Raw genomic sequence first — 23,810 nt, 5'->3', positions numbered from 1 at the left:
TTTGTTAGGCGTAGTCCATAGTTTTGTTTATGAACTATCTGTGAAGAAAGCATGATTTCCACAGATTTGTTCGGGGCTCTAAAATGAGTCACATGGAAAAAGAGACTGTATTATGGATGTTCCATAGCAAGGATGTGGTAGGGTGATCAGACAGCAAGTGTTAAAAATCGGGATGGGGATGGGGGGTAATAGGAGTCTATATAAGAAAAAGACCCCAAAATTGGACTATCCCTATAAAATCGGGTCATCTGGTCACCCTAGGATATGGAGAGGAGAGGGTAGGAATAAATTAGATTTTCCTCTTTGTGCTTCAGTACCTAATAAACATATTTATAAGGGCTTCCTCCTCCCATTCTCTTTCTGGAATTATAAAATGGCTCCAGTATGCCTCACATTGCCAGGGATTCCTCTCCCCTAAATCATGTTCCCTTCCAATCTGGCTTCTGCCCTCTTGACTTGACCAAAGCCACCTGACTAAGGTGACTAGTGTCTTGCACTAGCTAAATGATAGGGGTGATTCTGTGTCCTTATTATCTTTAATCTGTCTGCTGCTTGCAACACCACTGATCACTCTCCTCTTCCAGCTCCTTTTCCCTTACACTTTGGTGATACTGTGCTATCCTAGTTCTTGTCCTTCCTTTATGACTTAATGTGTCTTCTCATCCTCTCTGTCTCTTGGTATCCCACAGGGTTCTTTCTTCTGTCTCCTCCTTGCTGAACAATCTCTCTTTAGATCATCTCATTGACACCAAGAGTTTCAACCATATTATGAAGATGGTTGAAATATTGCTTTCCATTTCTGTCCAATCTCACACCTGCAGTCTGTCAGATAGCTCCTTCTGTATGTCCTTGTCTTTCCTTCTAACTCTTCTTCATTTCCTCTTTTCTCAACCCAGATGGACAGCTGTGCATTTCCCAAACTTATAGAGTCTCATCTTTTTAACTCTCACTCTCCTTCTGCTCCCACAATTTATATATAGATATAGATATGTATCTAATATTTCTTCTTGTATAATCTTGTCACAGTCTATCTTTTTGTCTCTCTTCCCATTACCAGAGTGGGTGAAATTTTTTCCTAATGGAATGTTTTTCTGATAGAAAATTCTTTTAGTTGAAACTGAAAATTTCCAAGGAAATGTGTCAATTTTAATGAAATTTCCTTTAAAAACACATTGAAATTAAGCTTTTTTGATAAGATTGAAATGAAACATTTCAAGTTTTTCATTTCAAAATGTTACTTTATATTATATTATAAATAATAATATAAAATAGTCAAACTCAGAACATTTCTACAGACCTGAAGCAAAATTAGTTTGGAAATTTCATTTCATGGGAAATTTTTAATTTTTTTGTTTTCTTTCCAATTTGGAATGAAAACTTAATTTTGAAATGTCAGACTTTCTTGAGGAAATTGAGGAAAGGAAATTTCCTAGTTTTGAACAACTTAACCCATTGCTAAAAGTCTTGCCCACACCTTAATCATCTTTTGTCTTAATTATTGTGGCCACGTCCTTTCTAGACTCCTTGCTTCCCTTCCTGCAGTAGTGTGAGGAGAGTTCAGTACCTCTCACATAAAAGTTGATCATGCCACTGACTCTCCTGGTGGCAAAACACTTCTTGACTGGACAAGTGCAGCCAATCCATTCTGCCTTTATGACCTCAAGCAGTCTCATACTTTCAGTCATCCCGCTGGGGTACTGAGTTATTGCCAGATCTTGTTTTCACCACTGTTGACGCTCCATTTTCCATTTCTCAGCATACATTTGTTAACCTCCCACACTCTCAGCAATGTCCTATTTTAATGGTGATAGCAGGGCTAAAGATTGCAGTGGCCAAATTAAAGAAATGGAAGAGATGGAACTTTTGGCATGCCATTTGGGACTGCTTCAGAGCAACCATATGAACCAAAAGATCCTTCTTCATTAAAACAGGATTCATTCTGGTCATGGGTGGTTTAACTTACATCTTTACCATTGCAGCTTCTTCATCTCCCTGTTCTGCCTCTGTGGAGCTCAAGAACAAACAGTATGCCATTTGGTTATGGACTGCTCTCTTTATCATCTTGATGATGGATGGATGTGATTTATGTCTCCGGGTGCTGCTGCTCTGATGGAGTGGCTGCATCACTTACCCAATATCTAATTAATTCTTTGTGCCATCAGAAGCCATACACTAGAAGAAGCTTCCCTACTCGCCTGCTAAAGGCATCTTTCTCTTCCGTGGCTCCAACAATGTGTCTTCCCATACATCCCTAAACACATGTGAATTACTCCATTGTCTTCCTACCATATTTTGCATTTAGTTCAAACTCCTTGATCTCACCTACATTTTTCTGTCATCTATATGGCAGAAAAAAGGCTACATGAGGGCTCGATCTGCCAATATGGACCATGCCATTTGTCTCTAGATCAGAAGGTGAAGGTTTCATGACAAGGCATGGGTTTCTTCTTTGAAAAGGGCTGAAACCATAAGCTCCAGTCCAACAATCTCTGGGCTACGTTTAAATATGCTTTGAATCCTGGGCCCATGCACCCCTGAATTTTGTGCAAATCCATATCTGAATCAGAGTTTTGTGGCTCATACGTCTATCTTTCTATGAATGTACGTAGCCCTCATTGCAGTAGTATCTATGGCCCATGCTTAGTTTGTTTCCACAAGCTAATTTCCTACTCTTTGTCCAAAGTGTTGGGAAGGTAAAAACTGAGTTTCTAAATTTTCTGTTTTCTACGATATATGTTACTTTCTACACAACTAAGTCTTGGATCTTTAGTTCAGTCTGCTGTCTAGACTCAAGATGAGGCTTCTGTTTTTGTTCTCACTGTTATGAAACTACTCCCTGTAAGTATAGTGTGATAAATTGGTAAGAAAAGCACTGACATTTGTCATATGTCCACCACAGGAACATCGGGGAAGACTATAATAACCATGTAAGATCCTTCACAGCTTTAACAATCAAAGCCACACAGGTTCCCCTAAAACATAGGGGTGAATATTTCAAAGGCTTGTTTTTTTTGTTTTGTTTTTAAAAAGCTTCAAAAGATTTGTTTAACCATTTGTGAAAACAGTGAGACAAATTTTGCAAGTTTCTTTTTATAGGGAGACATTTTTCACAAAGCGTTAAAATATTATATTTATATGTTCTACTACTTTCTTACTTGAGCTTTTGTCTCATCTGATTTCTGTCTCCTTGTCAATTTTCCTTCACTCGTGTCTAGAAAAATACACTGAATAAACATAATGAATAAAAGAATGCAAAAGACATAACCTAGCAACAACTGATTTGGGATGCCATATATTTTTTTCCATGATAAATAAAGCCTCATCTTACTAGAAAGTAGCAGAACATTCAGCTGACTATGATTAATAGTCCTAGTTAGTGTCACTCATTTGCTTCCAAAAGCTTTCTGAAGAGCAGCAAAAGTGGCAAAGAAAAATGAGAATAACAAATGTGTCTGTCATCATTGACCTCACTTAAAATAAAACATACAGGGAAAACTCCCAGGTAAAGCCCACCAAAAACCTCAATCCATATTGACTATGTCTTCATGTCTGAACACAGATAGATATACAGAGCCTAATATCCAGATCCCATCTTTTTCAAGGAGTCTTATTCCACTGGTGACTTGATTGGGTCTTCATCAAGCACAACTTGGCTGAATCCATTCTGCTGAGCTCTGCTAGGTGCAGGCCTGAAAGGAGTATCATAGAATCATAGAATATCAGGGTTGGAAGGGACCCCAGAAGGTCATCTAGTCCAACCCCCTGCTCGAAGCAGGACCAATTCCCAGTTAAATCATCCCAGCCAGGGCTTTGTCAAGCCTGACCTTAAAAACCTCTAAGGAAGGAGATTCTACCACCTCCCTAGGTAACGCATTCCAGTGTTTCACCACCCTCTTAGTGAAAAAGTTTTTCCTAATATCCAACCTAAACCTCCCCCACTCAAGTACCCACTCAAGTCTCAGGCTGGCTGAGGCCTGGTTCAGACCCTGGTCTTAGGGCTGCTCTAAACTAGGTCCAGCTGCAAATGGTCCCAAGTAACAACAGAAACAATAGCAACTGAGTCAGGATAAGTGAAATATTATTTAAAACAAAAATAAATGAATTATGATTTTGTTCTGGAGCTACCATCCTCCCCCAGTCCAGTTATTTTCTTATTTCTTTACAAAGAAGAAACAAAAGCTCTTTCTCTACTCCAGCCCGGAGAGTGGGCTTTTTTTTTTTAGGGAAACCAAAAACAATGTTGTCTCCTCCTTGCTCAAAGTTGTGGAGAAAGATATTCCCTAAAATTAAGTTTATGAAACTAGAAATGCTCTGAGTGAACTACAGCATTTGAAAAACATGGAAGAATCTGACCCAATGCTCCAGTTCAGCCTATTAAAAGCTGAAATGGCTAATGCAATAGCAAAAAGCTGCGGGTGACAGTGAATGTAAGTAGAAAATAGGTAGGGCTTTGACTTCCATTCACTGGAATCTTATTGACAGTTTAGTAATATTTACCTTTCTCTGCCCTTTAAAGAGCATTAGTTGTGAGCCTGGTGCTGCTGACATATTGTTCAACAGAGGCCACTCCTAAGTATCTGCACTTTCTGCTTCAATAAAAAGAATTCAGTTTGAAAGCAAAAAGGTTGCTGGAAAATACAACTGTTCACCTGTCAATAAACTTCAGATGAAAAAACATCAGAGATACAATAAAAGGCACATAGTTATTGAAGGATAAAAGCACTCGAGTTACATCATAAAGGCCAATAACTCTCTGGGTTTTCCAAGGAAACAAAAATGCTGAATATTAGAACGTGGCTCCTGTAGACAGAGTGTATATCAGACCATGTTATCTTTATTCATCACCAACATTTCCTTGTGGACCCTTGCCCAATTCATACCCTAGTCAGTGTTTTCCAAGGATCTTTATCTGGTCTCTTCTTGCTTTGGAGTGCTCAATGGGTTGGAGAGCCATAGCAGCCAGATAAAGGTGCTCTGATGTCATGTGCTTGCACTGACCAGAAGCAGGTAGAATAATTCAGGGAGTACTGAGGGAATGGATTATACAAAATAGCATTCCTTATCCCTGTTTTTTTCCCCCATAAGTATCATGCACTTTCCTCTCAGAGATCAGATGTTAGTAGGTATGCAATTGGTTGGTATCTTGTCCAGGTTGCTAATGCAACTGGCCACAACCCAGGATGGTAGGGTCTCTGTGCTGCATACTAGCCTGCTCCATGATCTTATTGCTCAGGATTGTATACTGCCTGGATTCTCCAGTTGGAGGAAAAGACCTTTTAAACCCTCATCCTACTCCTAGCATACTGCACAAAAGCAGTCATAATTTTGCCCTTAATCTTCATGCAAAGCACTTAGGAAAGATTTCCAGGGAAATGGTCACAACAACAGAACAATATTTGTATCAACAAAATGACAGAGAGCTATTGTTCTATTAAAAAAAATCCAGCTGTCAAAAGATTCTTTTCATCAGTAAAATTCAGTATCATCCTAGTATGAGAGGGTTAATCTCAAACTGTATCCTGCTCTCGAACTATTCACACAATCACCACTGATGTGGCTGAGTAGTAGGAAAAAGAAAATATAAAATGATACCTATTTTACCAACACAAGAGCAAAGAGGTCACTTTGTTATAAGATAGACTTTGGACTTAACTCTTTTTGGTAAAGAATGGTGGCTTCTGTTTGAACTACCATAGTGAAGATATCAGAAGTTGTGAGAAATCTTTTTCATTATCATGTGAGATAATTTAGAAATGTACTCAGATTACATGGAATCTATTCAAAGATGGATTTATTCTGAATTTTTAGCAAGATAGCAAATAAATATTTTCAAAATAACTCTTATTTTTAGCAAAATTGGGCTAAAGAGGAGGCATTTGGATTAGATCTGGATTAGCTCAGGCTAGGATTTGAGTACCAGGCTGAAGGCCAGATCAGAGTGTAGGTTTGGATTGCATTTGCAGTCCTGGAAGTCTTGCAAGATACCCTGGAGATTTTGTCCCAAAATGGAAGAAATCTAAGTAAATCAGCTGATAGCATGAGATTTCTATTTCCTTGAGTCAAGCAGCACTGGAAAATACAGATCCCTGGGTAATTGTTGAAAATTATGCAAATCTATGGTCTTGATGCAATTTTCAATGGAGGAGAGTTCACAAAGAGCTCACCCTATTGGACACCAATTATTGCCCTTCTTGGCAGACTCATAAGAGAGACCATGGACTGAACTACTTTCTCACTCTTAGAGATGTCCTTTCAGATCAGGGTTGAGGTACACTGGCATACAGTGTAGAGAAGTCTGCACTACAGTTGCTCATATTGCATCTGGGGATAAATAGAGGAGTTCAGTCTCCCGGGCAATCAATCCTGTACCACTCAAAAGCATGAAAGGCAAAACCGGGTGCCTAAAGATCAGTACCTCAACATATAATTTGCATCCTAAAATCAGGCCATTTCCTAAATAGGAATTTTGGTGTGTAGCTTTAGACATCCAACTTTGAATATTTTGGCCAAAATTATCTAACCGGTTTGTTTCTGGCTCTTAGTGTCTTACCATCGACAAGAGTACTGTTTTCTGCATCCTGATTAAAAAAAACAGAAAATCCTAATCCCTGAGAGTGTCTCCTGGCAAAGTGGCCAGTCATGATTGACACCTTTATTTTTAGTGAGGTTGCCAGATAAAAGTGCCTACAGACTTGGAAAATTGAAGCAACTGTCTTGTGTAAAACATTCATTGGTCTTGGAAAATGTCAGGCCAGTTGACAACCCTATTTTATTTAGCAAACAAAAGAATCAAGGATTTATATATCACTAGGGTACGTTTTGAAGGAATCATTTGTCTTTTGTTGATAACTTTTTTTTTCTGGTTTTACATGACATCAGGTATTTCTTGAGAATGGAAGACGGCTCCTTTAGGGTCATTGAACCTGCCTGTTTCATAATGAACACCCTTAATCCCAGCACTCATGTCTGGATGAAAAATATAGGGCCAAACTGCAAGCTCAAAGAGAACCCATGAGGAACATGCAGTTACAAGCCACAGCACTGAAGGCTAAATGAAGCACTCTGTCCTTTCTGAGGTAAATTGAGCCACCTCGAAATTACCTCCAAGTGTAAAGTCATTGAGACAAAAAAAAAAATCTTTCAGCTTTTGCTGAGTTTTTAATATCTCTTTTCATATGCAGGCTTCTGTTTCCTTCCTCATGCTTTGGTATTAGTGCACATTAGAATATTAGGTCAAACGCCCGCAGTAATAACTGTGCTGTATAATCGTTCTGATTTTCATCTTTTTGGCCCAGTTTTCTCCTCTGGTACTCAATGGCAAAGGCACTTTTGCCCCCTATATACTTACCCTTTTATTGCACTAGAATTTACTATGCACAATATGTCAAATGCAAGGAGTATTTGTATTTTTTATGAATCTGTAGCGTGTGTTCAGACGTGTCAGGAAGAGGGGAGGCATACTCTACTCCTGATAATTTTTAGAATCAATTTGATCCACTTATTCTAAACTATGGGCAGTGTACATTGGTTAGAGCCATGTGTTTGTTTATGAAGCGAGTGGCATCTAACAGATTAACTCAGTAGAAAACATACCAATGTGATTGTTTTGCTGGGGATTAGAATTGCATAGATGTATTATCTACCATAAATAGTCATGTTTTCATTACTTGTGGTAGAAGCAGATACTGAGTATTTTCTGTTTGCTGTGGAAACCACTTGAAATACTATCTACCAGCTAATCTAATTATAGTCCAAATGATAATCAGACTAGATGACAAGACTATTGGCTGACAGTCTTTCACAAATTTAAACTTGCACACACACACCTTAAGTTGCCTAATTTTAGCTTGCACTGTGCCCTTATCTCTGTAACTTCATCTTACCAAGCAGATATTGAGAAACAGGAAACTATGTATTATACCTCTGAAACTATGCTAATACCAAAAGCACACATCTAAATATTGCTCTTCAAAATCTCTATGAAAAGAGAAGCTCATTTTTAAAACAAATAAATGTTTCGATTTAAATTGAAACTTCTACACTTTTAGATATAGTTGTGGTGGCTACAGCATTGTCATTATCTGCAATTTCCGGCAGGATAGGTTTGTAAAAGCTGTAGAATCTAGTGGAGATCCCTAATTCTGTGCATTTTCTTAATTCCTGTTGAAAAGTCTGATCTCTACTGGTTTCAGAGTGCTATGGATATTGGATCTATCTTTAACCCTTAAGCAGAAAGGATTACCAAGTTTTAGCTGACCTCACTGTATAGGCTCCATAGCAGCAATTTATTGCAAAAAATTAATGCATAAATGACAGTAAAGCATCAAATGCATTCCTCTTCTAAAATGCAGCCCAACGTTAAAAAATTACTCAATGCAAGCACATTTTATTGCCTAAAATGCATGTAGCGTAGTGCCTCAATGCTAATGAAAAGAGTTCTTAGATTAAAATAATTTTTCAGTAATATAAAACTTAGATTAAAATACTATACATTTGAAGAGTTTATTTATCTGCGGTGTATGCTAGAATTCAGAGAGATGACAAATATGTAGTATCTTAATTCCTTTTATAATGCTCATCAAGTACCGTCAAGAAAGCCCCCACTCAAGCCTGCTAAAGGAATAGACTGGCTAAATGAATTATTTTTTCCATCTGTGTAGCCAAATAATTACACCTCTTAAACGGAAAATCTGTTAAAGGAATGATGCATTTAAACAGACTGTTAGTTCCCCTCAACATGTAATGTAAAATGAATACAAAACTAGGCCTATTAAATACAGTTCACCAAATCAATTTTTACCATTCTTATCATTCATGAAATAATACTGCCCTCTTAAATACCTTATAAACGCATAATCAACTCAAAAGAATAGTTTGGGTGAGAAATGTGAGGCAACAGTTTCTGAACATGAATTTGTTTCTAAGTAAGCAATATGACCAAAGAGGAAAGGTCCTAACAGTTTGCAGAGGACAAAGATTGGGGGAGTGGTAAATAATGAAGAAAGGTCCCAGATTGAATGTAAAGTCATACATACACCTTGGAACAAAGAATGCAGGCCTGTCTTGGGAAGCAGTGACTCTGAAAAGGACATGGGGTCATGGTGAATAATCAACTAAACATGAGCTCCCAATATGATGTTATGGCCAAAAGAGCTAATGTAATTCTTGACTATATAAACAATTCACAAAGGATGTTGCTAAGTAGGAGAGAGTTCAGAGAAGGGTCATTAGCATGATTAAAGGATTGGGAAAATATGCTATATTGTGAAAGACTCCATGAGCACAGCCTGTTTAGTTTAACAAAGAGAAGGTTAAGGGGTTAAGGGGATCATAGTCTATAGGTATTTAAATGGAGAACAGAAAATAGATAGTAAAAGGCTCTTCAGTTTAATAGATAAAGGTAAAACAAGACTCAATGGCTGGAAATTGAAACTAGACAAATTCAGACTAAAAATAAGGCAGACATTTTTAGAAGTGAGACTAATTTACCAACGGAACAACTTACCAAGGGTTGTGATGGGTTCTCCATCACTGACAATTTGAAAACAAGATTGGATAATTTTTCTAAATAATATGGTAATTAATTCATGGAAGTACTATGGCATCTGTTATGTATGAGATCAGACTAGATGACAAGAGTGGTCTACTCTGGCTTGTAAGCTATGAATCTATGAATGAAAAATGGTTAGGGCATGATCCAAAGTTGAAGTCAATGGGAATTTTTTTATTGACCTCAGTGTGTTTTGTATCGGGGCATAAATGAGTTTAAGGAAATAGCCATGTCAGAAGCCAGTTACTGTGAGGATAAAAAAATATAGATAAAGTGATTTCTTTTTAATGTGCGGATAAGTTAAATACTGAAGTGTGCATTGCCATGGATACAGTTTTCTATTTACAATATGGGTTTTTTTTCCTTAGTAGATATGGATAAAGTAACCAGAAGGAAGGTCAATTCTCAACATACCACTAAAGCAATGGTTTTCAAACTTTTTAGGCTGCATATCCCTTTCAAATAATGTAGTCTACCATATATACCCATCTGAGATAGGGTCATAATATACCTATGAAAACAGAAAAAAAGAAAGGTATGTAAGGCATGACGTGATCCATTGTCTGCCATTACAGAATTTTTCTCGCATACCCCTGATGAGAGCTCACATATCCCTAGTGGTATACATATCCAAGTCTGCAACTACTGCACTAGAGTTATAACATTAAGACTAACTCTGTACGGATCTACTAATCGCTATCGTTAGTGTAAATGTCTTCAAACCTAAAGAATATTTCTATGGTGACTGTAGAAGCCTTACACAGATCCACTAATACAGATACCTTTCCCCACCATATGGGGACAATAGGTGTTATAGCCACTATTCCAGTCTATATGCTGGAACAGAAGCTGGGTACACAGCTTGAGGGGGTTGGATTCCCTCCCCCACTCCCACTTAGTGCCGCACATAAAATTTTGTTCTTTGGGTTTTGTGGTAAATTTCAATCTCAAGTTGAGTCACACTTAAGTTAACCAGAGTTTTGCCATTGACCTCAATAAGGTCAGGGTTTCACCCATAGTGTGTATGAGGTGTATGTATTATGTTTTTGAAGCTTGAAATGCTTGCCTTCATTTGCAACAGCTGCTGCCATAAGTGGGCAGCAGATGATTAACAACTTTGAAGGGTACACAACATTTTCTTAAACTCATATGATATTGTCAGCTGCATTTCAACAGTTTATTTGACTGAGATGCTATTTTTTATCAATAATAAAAGAGAAGTCCCAGCTAGCTGGACAATTAATCCTTCGTCACAGTCCTCACTAGCCTCCGGAACACAATCAACAGAATCAGTATTTTTAGTTTGTGCATCTGACATAAAAATCAACGAGCAAAAGTTAAACTTACCCAGTTTTCGCAAAACTTGCCCAGTATCTCAATATGGATCTACTCAAGATTTGTTCAGCTTTGGTATAATTAACTCTTCTCTCTAGAGGTAATCCAAATACAAACTCAATCTCATAACCATGCATTACTCCCATCCATTCTGGCCAAGCAAGTTTTGAGGACCGATGTTCAAAGAAGTAGAAGAATACATTATTCCCTAGTTGAGCAAAAAAATTTGTGAACTCCATTACAGGACATATGATATTGTAATCCCCAATAATGTCATCCATAGCATCACGATAATTGTCAGGGTTCTGCTCATCTTCCCAGTCTGTGTAGTGAAAAATGATTGATTCCACCCCAAGTTCACTTGCTTCTGGAAAGGACAGACTTAAACCTACTTGAAATTCTGTTTTATTGATCAGGCTATCATTATCTTTGCTGAAACCAGGTGCCCCATACACTAGAAAAGCTGTCCCTTCATCTTTGTTAACTCCCACTAAGAGTTGGGTTTGTTTAAAGAGCCCATGCTGGATCAATGTTTGTGGCATTTCAGTGAGAAAGTCACCATCAACTATGGGACAGAAATACATTTTTAAAAGAGAGTTGTGTGTTAAAACAGAAACTTCATTCTCAAGGACATCATGGGGATCCTTGTTTCGGAGACAGAGAATTATGTCTGTCTCATTGCTACCAGAGCAGCTGAGTAATTTAGCTAAAGTCAAAGTTCTCTTCCTTGCCTCAGAATGTGTTAGTGTGGCCCAGGGGGCATTAGCAGAACCACTTTGCATGATGGCTCTTGTGAAAAGAGGATGGCTTTCGGAAGAAAGGATATGGTAGCTAACGGAAGCAGCCCCGGCACTCTCTCCAAATAAAGTCACACTTCTAGAATTGCCACCAAAGACGGCTATGTTCTCCTGGACCCACTGAAGTGCTAACCTTTGATCAAATAAACCTGCATTTCCTGGAGCTTCCTGGTTTCCTGGTAAAGCCAAGAATCCTAGTGCCCCTGTTCTATAGTTCACTGAAACTACAATGACTCTTTCAACACGTGCCAGAAATTTGCCATCATAGACAGGTAAAGAGGATGTCCCTGATTGAAATCCACCCCCATAAATCCATACCATGACAGTTGCATTTTTGGGTTTTGGAGAAGGAACCCATACATTGAGGTATAAGCAGTCTTCACTAAGGTTAGTGTTTGGATTCCACATCTCTGACCCGGGGAATCCAGGGAAAGTTTTATCTATATTCTGATAACAAGAGTTTGCATGTTTTGTGGCATCCCAAATCTCTGTCCACTTGTTGCGGGGCTCTGGTTTTTTGAATCGTAGTCTACCAAGTGGTGGCTCTCCATAAGGAATTCCCAGAAAGGCTGTCACAGTTCCCCCAAGTACAGGCAAGTGAATCCCTCTTACTTTTCCTTTCTTAGTGGTAACTATAACGTCGTCTTCAGGTAGCACCTTCCTGACAAACATATACAGTAGAAGAAACCACATCAGAAATCTTGTGCAGACACTTGTCCCATTGCTGCATGTCATCATTCCTGAAATAAAATAAAAATGAAGTTTAGGAGCATGCATTTTAATGTATCAGTACAAGGGCCAAACCTTGCTGCATGCAGAAGGCATGTGGAAGACCCCAAAGGCACTGAAACTGGGGTGGTTCTGCTGCACAGAGCAACAGAGCAGATTTTAGCCATGGCTTGTCCTTGGCTACGCTTGCTGCTGAATCATATTCAGTAACAATCTCCCTTCACCCCGTTCTGACATGGTTTTCCAGCAATGGGTAAATTTTATAGTCTAGAGTCAGACCATGCTTTTGGATCATAATCCTGCTTTCTCTCCTCACATTGGCACAGATGTCCCTATATACAGAGGGGATAGACATGGAGAGGATCCACAGGGACTTTGCTGCCCCTAACTGCTCCACAACAGTTCTGTCCACCACAGCATGGAAGGAGGTAGGAGGTTGAGGGCTAGGTAGGGGTGGGCGAAAGAGAGGAAAGTATATTGCCAGTGAGTTTGTGACTATATGAACCATTAGCCATATGCCCAATGCAGCAGGTGCCTTGTATGGCATCACAGTAAAAGTCACCAGAAGTAGCCATACATAGGTTGCTTTGCTAAGGAGTATCTGTTTTCGTCCCACACACAATCACTGAACAAACACTATTTCATTTGGTTTAGCACACAAAAATATGCTCTTCAGGCCTTTTCATAATATTTACCTTTGTAAATTGGTGCTAGTACATGAGAAGAACATCATGCAAAACATAATGCATGATTAGAAATTATTCTGGCGGTGGTTACTTTTCTAATTCATACTATCCCGTAAATAGAGAGAGCTAGTAACAATGTGCACAATCTTAAGGATATCGAGGAGACTCCTACTAGAACTATGGGACAAAATTCAGCCCATGTACCAATTTCTTCACAAATAAACAGACACATTATTAACCCCAAAAAAGCAGCTTCTCTCATTTGAATTAGAATTTTCTCCACTTGTGGGGGTGTTCAGATCTCTATTTTTGTTTCAGGGACCATGTGAAACTATAGATATTGAACCATGTATTTATGATACAGAACCCAAGTGGGTTGAAATGCAATAGCAAAACATCAAAATAACTTCGCTATAAACTGAACAGTACTGCCTGGGAATTGGAGGTGTTTTTCATAAGTCTGTACTTCAATTGATTTGTATGTCTGTAATACTCTATAACTTCAGTTCTTGTATGTATTCACATACATAGTTATGCCAAAATGATGAACAAATAAATGTTTTATAGACATTGTTCGCCATAACAATTAACATTATTGTTGTTGCTGAGATTGTATATTTATTTGGGCAGGGACTATATTTTTTCTTTATTTTTGCAGTGCTTGGTACAGTACTTGATTGGGGCCTCTAGGTGCTGGTAATTCTAGGCATTTAGACCCTGATTAGGTAAAGTACTTAATCATGTGCTTATGCATGTGTGTAGCCCCATTGATCTTAGTCATTTAAAGTTGGACTTACTAACTCTGTTATAAAAACATTCTCTTCCTCTCAAAAGGCAAATGTCAAAAAAGAAGAAAACCCTCATTTGGCCCAATCCTATAGTCTGTTTCAGTGAATATATTCAACAAAGCTTGTCTTCTCTTTTTGTTCTTCCTACCCCCCCCCCCCCCTTCCCCCCCCCCCCCCCCCCCCCCCCCCCCCCCCCCCCCCCCCCCGCTTCTGTCCTGTTGTAAGTAGCATATTCAGCACTGCCACTTTAAATAGTTCATTCTTTGTTAATGAGCAGCACTTCTCTCCTTACAAGGAGTGAGGCTAATTTCTGTGGAAAGTATAGCTGAATGCCTGATCTAAGAACACTTAATTTGTTTGTTTATTGTTGGAAAGTTGAGGGTGAATAGAAAAAATGGGGAAGTTTCTTGTTAAATGACAGGTTTCAGAGTAACAGCCGTGTTAATCGCAAAAAGAAAAGGAGTACTTGTGGCACCTTAGAGACTAACCAATTTATTTGAGCATAAGCTTTCGTGAGCTTCACAAGTACTCCTTTTCTTCTTTCTTGTTAAAGTGATTCCTAAATATGAGATAGAATCAAAGTAACTCAGAGAGATAAATTATCACAGACAATATTTCACACTTGCGTTAAACGCACGAGCAAATAAAAATCTATAGTACACAGATGATCTACTGTGGAAAAAGATGTAAAGCAATAGAATCTTTTATGTAGAAGCTTCTCAGTGTGATTCATAAAGATAAAGGGCTAAAGTGCTTTATCCAACAATAACCAAACCTTAAGATTTACTTACCTAGAATCCTGCAAACACACCCATGCTAAACTTTACTGGTGTGAGCAGCCTCAGACCAATAGAATTACTTCAAGTGTTTGCAGAATCAGGGATTTAGTGCACCAAGCTGCAGTCCTTAGGCAAAATAAAATCACTTACTGCTTTGTACATCAGTTTACCCACCCATTCAAAGGTTACAGTGAGAGCTCCTATCTTTGTAAAGCACTTTAAAGAGCTACAAATGAAAAATGTTCTATAGGGGTTAAGGATTATGCATGAGTCAAATCCTGGTTGTATTACTTTTAAGTTAATTCATGAATTAAGTGATCAGGAGATTGCATCGGTATTGGGCTAAGGACCTAGCAGCATAGGAGGTCAGCAATTATCCAATATACAGTAAACTGGATAAGGAGGGTAATTTTTAAAACAATCCAATATGTCACACTGAAAGCAAGCATTTAATGTAGCATTTAAAGTGCTATCTGGAACTGTAAAAGATTGAAATAATCAATGGTAATATTCATAAGAAAAGTGAAATTATAATAATAAATCATAAAGGGGAGATGTGAACATCAGGAATATGGGGTTCATGCAGAACCTTTAGACTCCATATATATATATATATATATATATACACATATATACACACACACACACACTAAAAAACTAATAGAGACAAAAGTAAAAATCCGCAAATATAAAACAGACCCTGAACTTTTGATCCACAATCCTAAAATGTTTTAGCTATTAATGCAAATGTTAAAGAAACAGTTAAAGTAAAAAATTCAACACTGTACATGTTATAATTGGCTCTCCAATGAACTATCTGATCATTTTAATGAGCAAATGAAATAAGTCAAACTTTGGGAAAAGTACAAAACTTCTACACTGTTAAATGAAAGCATGGTAGTTTCAAGTAATGTTTCCTGCTAATAGTGACAAAACTAGCAGTTGAAAGGTATGCTACTGCACTTGGTGGTGAAATATTACATTTTGTAATAATTTTAATGTTGCATTAAAACAAAGTCAGCAACATAAAACACACTGAGCTAAATAAATATGACTTGATTATTACTACAAGCATAAAAGAGGTCAGAAGATTGCTTTAGCCTGCCACCCTTAACCAAGTAGAGATATGTCATTTACTACATTTGTATATTTTAAAAAGTTGCTTCTGTATTTGTTTTATCCAATAAAAATTAAAAAGAATATACTTTTGTTTTCTTATTCAGTGAGGGAATATAATTTATTTCAAAGATTATTTTCTCTCCTTGCAAATCTTTACCCAACCAAGAAATCTATGCACAAGGCTACGTAATCTCTATTTAAATAGAAAAGATGGTTGAATTAATAAATGATTTATTGCTTAGTTCAATTTACTTAGCCCAGAATCCCTTGAATAATACCAAGGTCTGATACACATGCCTGCTTACTTGTTCCATCAGTTCCATTTGCAGAGCAGAGTGAGTATCTCCAACAGAGCAACAAATGGTCAGAGCATAACATTTTAAAAGATCAGAATCCCCATACAAATTGAGTTTAACTGGCATAGAAACATGCAAATAGAGAATCACTTACCCCAGTTTGTATAACAAAGACTACAAAGTTTTTAAAAGAGTCAAGATCTTTGTATACTTCAGTGAAAAGCAGTGTGCGGCTGCTACTTTAAGCCTGTAAATTGGACAGTACTGACATTATAATCAACTGTTTCTGTCAGAAAGCTCGCGAGAGTTGGCAACAGCAACTTGATCTGTAGGCAGCTGTTCTTTAGCATCTGACATCTGTTCAAAGGGTAATGGTATAGTTGTAGAAATGCTTCAGAATTATACCAGTTTTGATTAAATCAAGCATTAGATTGTATTGGAAAGAGAAAAATAAAATTATCCTTAATACAAGGCTACAACTTTATAACAAATCAGACTACAAAACACAACAGCAGAAGTATAAATCTTGCTTCTTTTTTGTTTTTCTTTCATGAAGAACTATTCCTACTTGTATTTTTTTCTCTTTTGCAAAAGTTCAAGATTTCTATAACGATCTGGCAAAATATTGAAAATATCTTTCCAGCCCAGGTCAATTGGCTATTTCCACTACAAATAGTGGAAGGAGAGAAAATGAGAACATTTTATACAGATATACCAGCAAGCAACAACAATCAATTGTATTAACTGAATTTGATTGTCTAATAGAGCTAGTCATAAAATTTTCTACAAAACAGTTTTCCATCAGAAAATGCAGTTTAATCAAAACCAAAATATTTCACAAAATTGTGTTTATTTTGACAAAAATGGAGTTAGACAAAATTGTTTCCATTCTGATTTGGAATACAAGCAAATTCTGAAATGCTGGAATTTCCTGTGAAATGGAAGTTCTGGGTTTGAGTGGCTCTGCTGTCAAATGCCCATTGTACAATACTGTATCTTCTCATTCTAATTTTGGTTTTTAAAAAAAGGTATACTTGCCTTTATTCTACACAGTATCACTGTTTCAACTGGAGAAATAAGACATTAACAGGACTGGGAGGTATTTATGGTGGGGCCATCTGTCTTTTGCTTGTTTGTCACTTTTAAATTTATTATTATTTATATTATGGACGGCACCTAGAAACATCAGCTGAGATCAGGAGTTTCAGGATCCTTTTGTGCTAGGCACTGTACAGACACAGAATAAGAGGCAGTCCCTATCTCAGTCTAAATAAATAAGACAGACACGGTGTGGGGAGAAGGAAGGATTATACATTATTAACCCCATTTTACAGATGGGAAACAGAGGCACACAGCGATTAAGGGATTTACCTAAGGTCACACAGTGAACCTATGGCAGAGCCAAAAATTAAAGCCAGATCTCCTGAGTACCACTCAAGTGCCTTAACCACAACACCATCCTTTGGCTCTGTGTCCATGCTACTATCTCACCCAACTTTCTCTGGTACTGCTCTGAAGGAAGACCTCAGACTTTTACATGCCGTCAACTACTACAAAGACAGCCAGCTTCATCCTGGACAGCACAGAACTTTGTTGCTTTTGAGAGCTCAAGGCAATACATTTCCCTGGATATAATGATCAAACTAGAGTTCTATTTTGATTAGAAAAAAATACAATATTGGCAATTACAGAACAGATAGAAAGCACAAATATAAAGTTAAAATATTAAGCTTATACTCTTTAATGTGAAGACAGAGAAAATTCTAGAAAAAAATCATGCTAAATGGGATTTTTCATAGTGAGGATTTACCATGTATCGTTCAGGTTCACATGTCTGTTAGGCATACTCTTGGGACGTGCCCTTGTGATAATGTATCATCAATCTGAACCCAAATCTCTGTTATACATCCCTGGAACTTTAGTTTGAAAGTGTCAAAGATGCACACTCATTTTCGATTAAAGCTTCTCAACCTAGATTCTGAGCTCAGTTACACAAGTATAAATCCCAAGTATTGCAATAGATTTACACTGGAGTAAGGGAGAGCGGATCGTAAACTTTTATTTTGAACATGCTGAAATAACAAGAAGATGGATTTATGCATTACTTCACATTCAGCTGCTTTGTAACTGATAGTTTTGAGGCCCAGCAAGATGGGTCACCACCATCCCGTAAACATCTGTCTCCTGGATCTGCTCTATCACTGGCTCTGACACAGAAAAACAGTAACATTTACACTTCACAAATAAAGTATACAACGCTAAGGTCAATCAAACACCCTTAATGTGCCCCAATGCGATCATCCTGAAAACAACTATCAATTCTGTCCAACACAGGGATTTATTAAACTCAAGGTATAAGGTCTTTGTGAACCTGTGTGACTGACAGATCAAGCTGTCTCAGAGGCTCTTAGTAGGAGTCACTGTGTGTGCTATGAGTAAGTCCTCCAGGAACTGTAGAGATGTCACACCTACTGTAGACTCTAGATGCTGTGATTTGTTTTTTTGGTGAGGCACTGTTTGCTGAGTAATAGAAATAAAGAAGAAGCACAGCACAGCCTGCTGCTTGAGATCATTAGGAAGTTAGGAACATTAGGAAGTGTTTTTTACCTTATTTCTGTGCAGTTTCCTTCCTAATAAGGAGATTATTTTAAGACCAGTCTTGTGTGTTGGTAAGTTACCTCAGGCACTATTAGGGCAGAATTAAGGTTTTTGAGTGATCTTACCTCTGTATCTAGACAGTCTCTAATGTAAATACCAAAATACTCAGAGGAACTACTTGAAGTATGCCAAGGACTTGGAGATCCTCAAAGGAAGATACTACAGGAGTGCAAAATATTATTATGTATTATTATTTCATAACTGAGGCCCCAGATCAGCAAATTACCTAAGCATATGTATAATTTTTAGCATGTGAGTAGCCTTAAATTATACATATGCTTGAATACCTGGATGAATCAGGGAGTAGCCCAGAGCTGCCAATATGCCAGTGGAAGTTATTATAAGTGATAGACTTGATTGTTTTACAACAGATATGACTATATCACACCGGTAAGAGTATTTCACTCACTAGGTGTTGCTCTGAACTTTAAGGATACTCTCTGACTTAAACACCCTCCTCCTTTCATCCCATCCCTGACTCAATCCTGCTTTTTGACTGCTCTGATCTATAGAACAATGGGGGTCATATTTTTTCAAGTCGCACTCATAGCCACCACCATCATCAATGGAAATATCACACAGAAAGTGTTTAGGGGTGGAAGAGAGGAGGAAACACATTTTACCTGACTTACATGCCTCCATGTCAAGATATTTCCTTACTCATAGGGTGTAAACAGTACAGCTTTAAGCAAAAATTGTTCTACTTCAACCATTTGCAGCTCTGTGAAAAATTACATGATGAAGGTAACAGGGTGGACAACATTTACTTAATTTTTTCAAAAGGCTTTTGATAAGGCCCTTCAAAAGAACCATATAGAAAGTGTTATTTTAATAAGTGCCTTATTTATGGAGAAATGTATACTGTAGTTAAAAAGTAGAAAACCTATATTCTCTCTCTTCATCTTACTTCATCAGTGAGGAACAAAAATGCACAGTAAATTATGACTGATTTGTATGAATTGTTGCCCTGGGTCTGAAGAAGTGAACATTTTGTTTAAATTCTCTAGCTCTTCTATTGCCTCTTCTGCCATACATTTTTTGGAATTCTCAGCATGTTGTATTTCATTTAAGGACTCTCATATGTTTAATTTAACTCTTCCACATTGCAGTGAATGTAAACCAATGTCCCTGCAGATACAGTTTTCCTTGAATAGAGTTTAAGGCTATAAAGGTGATTGGTGGCCAGTGGTTGGACCAACACTATGATAATTTTTCTCATTCCTTTTTCCTATTCCAAAGCTCTCCTAGTCCAATTCCAAAGCTATTCCTTTGATGGTGGTAATTCCAAGAATGATGAAATTTAAGAGGGCAGCCAGCAGTGTGAAAATAGATGGACTAGCCAACACACTCACAAAAATGACACTCACCATAGTAACTTACTCAATTGTAAATCTAGGATTCAAAACCTACAGCTCAAAATGTTCTCTATAGAATTATTTCTATAAATGGATTTCAGTGAGGCTTGGTGAGGATGCAGAAAATCTCTCAGTGTGATGCAGAACTGAGGCCTTATACTGAAGAGGATGTGGTGTGTATTGGTGACATTGATCATGTGGCTGTGTCCACCACATAATGAAAATTTTCCAGAGACAAATACCATTCCACTATTCAAATATTTTTGAATCTCAAATCAACCTAACAACATGTCTAGCACTTTTGGAATGTGACAACAATCTTAACACTGATCCTTCTTGCCCTGTCTACGTTATTTATTATTAGCTATTAATCAGTGAGAGCTGCTAAATAGAAATTCCCCAATAATATTTCCATTAATAAATGGTTTAAAAAGTCACAAGGAGCCACATTATCCTTGGAGAAATTGGCTAATATTAGAAAAGATACCTATGGTGAATATCTTGAAAATGGACGTCCCTGCACTTTATAAAAACCATTGCGTTCTTATTTGTTCTCATTATTAGTACAATTATATGGTGCTATAATTTTCTCCTTTTTACTCTAATTATAGGCTGCTATAATTTTCTCCTTGTTAGTACAATTATCGGTGGCTGTTTTACAAAAATTCTGGGGAAATCAGTGTAAATGAAAAAAAATATTGCTAATTGTAAGATACATTTATTATTTTTATTCATTTTGTTTGTTTATTTAGTCTTAGTTCCCGATGGTATCATTCAATAATCTAATCTTTTCTGTCTTTTTATGGGGACCTGTTTCAATAAACAGAATTTAAAACAAGATTAATATATACACAGAATGGCTTGCAAAACACTTTTACATTTCCCATCTTTGGCTTATAAGAAAACAGACAAAATTAAGCGTCAGCACATAGTTGAAATGTTATGTTAATGTGTTGGGGCTAATTAAATTATAGTCTAGGTTCCAGTGCATTCTGCAAGAGATTCAGTCTTTGCATAGATGTCACAGCTGTGCTGTTTTCCACTTCTACTAGTTAAGTTTTTGACCATCTGGGAAATAGATTTGTGTCCAACAGGTAGCAACCATTCCACTGGGTACGTATCCAAGCTGCTCTGACTTGGCACAAAAGTAGATCCAGGTGTTTGTTCAAAGATCACTTGTGAAAATAATTGATGTCCCGAATTATTTCAATTTTCTGACAATTTATAAGTACTACAAGCAAACAGACTCCTGAACAGACTCTGTGGTCAATGATAAGACCCTGACTGGGATACAGACAAGTAAGTATGTTTGGATCTAGTAGGGTGAGCATGGGGCTGGAAGCCAGGAACTCCTGAGACCTAATTCTGCTTCTCTCTGTGTGGTTTTAGCCAATTTGTGAACTAACCTCTCCATATTTCAGTTTCTCTAACAGTAAAAGAGATATAACAATTTTTAATGACCTATTTCATAGGGTTGTTGTAAGATTGAAGTAGTAAATTTTTGTACAGCACTTTGAAATATAAAGCACTGTGTAAATAAGTCACCTCTATCTACCTCGAATCAGTTGAATCCAATATTTTATCCACATTCTGAGTTACGTCTGACACTGGAACAGTGGAGAAACAGCAATTTTCAGATCTGGTTGGAAAGAGATGTGCAGCTAGATGACCTCGGAATTAAATGACATTGCATTTTTATAGCGTCTTCCCATCTCCCCCAAAGGTTTGACACAGGCTTTTAGAAGGAGGAGTGATAAGAGTAAATTTTTCAAAATAATTGAAATTTAAATGCTTGCCGAATAGAATCATGATCCTCTGGGATCTCTCTGGAGGAATAAGTAAAACCAGTTCAATCCAACTTAGTCCACTCCTGTAAGATCCAGTGAACAGGGCAGCATTACCTTGTGATGATGCTGAAAATTACTAATAACATTAGTTCAGATGTTTGTTCCTAGTCATGAGGTCTATTATCAGATCAACCGATACCATCTTATTGGTACAACCAAGTCAGAAGCTTGAACAAGAGAAGGTCTTAGTGACTAGCTATCTTCAACAGCATCTTAGTTCTACTATTTCCTCAGTAACCTTGCTCAAGAGATAGGAGGCCACAATGACATTAAATTGTTAGCATCAAGTGCAGGTTTCTTGAACACTGTCTGCACTAGGACAAAACTAAAAACTGTTCTTCAATCCATAGTCTGTTTTTATTTAGTTCCAATCATTCAAAACTGATTTAGCTCTTCCCCTCCACCAAATTTTATTAAATTGATTTCATTTTGTAAAAACAAGATTACTCTGAGCTGATTTGTTCTTTGTCCAGTTTCTACAAATAGGGAAAAATTACATTCATGTTTTGAACCACTGACATCAGACACTTATGTCGTCAAAAGCCTATCAGACCTCTGATGATAGAGGATGTTATAATGTAGTCATAAAAGCATAAAGGCAGTAGGAGAGCCTTTCGTAACAGAAGGTAGCGTCATTCTGTGAATGGGCAAGCAGTGTGTGACCATGAATATCTCATTATAAGCATCTGTGCAAATTTCCCAGAAACATGCCATCATTCCTACATATTAGGTAATTCATCACAGTACCATCTGTTTGAAAAACTGAGCTGTCTGGACAGGTGGTTTATTGGTAAAGTACAGTAAACTCCTTCAGGTTATATAAAGTACATATATAAAGTGCAGAACATTAAAATAAAAAGAATGTTAAAATAATACAATGAGGGGAATACAAATTGTAATATACAGAAGGTCAGACTAGATGATCTGGTGGTCCCTTCTGGCCTTAAACTCTATGATTATAACCCTACAAAGGGCATTTTGAGTTGCTGTCTCACAAAGACCTTAAACCATGAATCATTCCTAAATATTCCAACCTATTTTGCGTAGGGATAAAGGGATTGGTTCAGCCACTTTCATTAATTTCTTAAGCATATAACTTGCTAATGATCATTTTCCTTATATGGCTTCCTGACACATTAACTCACTCCATGAATGGTACACAGTTAGTTTTCTTTTTTTCCTCTCACTTTGACATGTGCTGATGAAATCATTCAAGCCTGAAATAACATTGCTATGGACGTGTTTTCCCCCTCCCTCTGTTTGCGTTTTTCTGTCAATTAACTCTAAAAATCCCAAGTTAATTTACTTTTAAGAAGTAGCATTCTCAGAAAGATGGTGGCATCGCTCCAAAATATACTCAGTACATAGGTACAAGAATAAAAATTAAGGATGGAATGCAGGCACTTAGCTCAATATTTCTTTACCCTGCATCACCGGCTGCTTGTTATTGTTTTATGGTAACACCTAGAGACCCCATCTGTGATTGGGGGTTATTAGTCGTTAAAATAGATTGAACAAGGAGGGGGAGCTCTTGTTGCATCAGCCAAGGAGGAAGGGGAGCACTAGGGGAGAACTGCCTAGCCAGGGAGAAGAGAGTAGCTCTCCCTCTGTTTTCAGCAATGAAGGGAGGCACTCCACCCATTCCCTTACTTTTGCCCTTGGGCCCCATTGGGTGGGGGTCTTTACAAACACACAGTGAGGACAGTCCCTGCCTGGAAGAAATTAGTGAGACAGACAAAGATTAGGGAAAGGGAGTACTATTATCCCCATTTTACAGATGGAGAACTGAGGCACAGAGGTGAAGAGACTTGCCCAAGGTCATTCAAGAAGTTTGACTTGTACTCAGATCTCCAGAGCTTTAATCACAAGAC

General features: G+C 37.6%; 1 protein-coding gene across 2 annotated transcripts in view; it reads right to left on the bottom strand.

Moving 5' to 3' along the window:
- BCHE (butyrylcholinesterase) overlaps positions 1 to 16,365 on the bottom strand; it is a 50,542-nt gene extending 34,177 nt beyond the window's left edge. The window contains exons 1-2 of one of the 2 annotated variants that reach the window (XM_007055511.3): positions 16,234 to 16,365; positions 10,898 to 12,422 (exon numbers count right to left, since the gene is read on the bottom strand). In XM_007055511.3, coding sequence (XP_007055573.1) covers positions 10,898 to 12,420 — 1,523 coding nt within the window. In that variant the 5' untranslated portion in view covers positions 12,421 to 12,422; positions 16,234 to 16,365. The remainder of the gene's footprint in view (positions 1 to 10,897; positions 12,423 to 16,233) is intronic. The other variant, XM_043522790.1, reaches the window with a different exon arrangement.
- Between the last annotated feature and the right edge of the window lie 7,445 nt (positions 16,366 to 23,810).

This window comes from Chelonia mydas, chromosome 9, assembly GCF_015237465.2.
Source record: "Chelonia mydas isolate rCheMyd1 chromosome 9, rCheMyd1.pri.v2, whole genome shotgun sequence".
Taxonomy (NCBI): Eukaryota; Metazoa; Chordata; order Testudines; family Cheloniidae; genus Chelonia; species Chelonia mydas.
The sequence above is the reverse complement of the archived record's forward strand: the minus strand, read 5'-3'. Positions and strand labels throughout refer to the sequence as shown.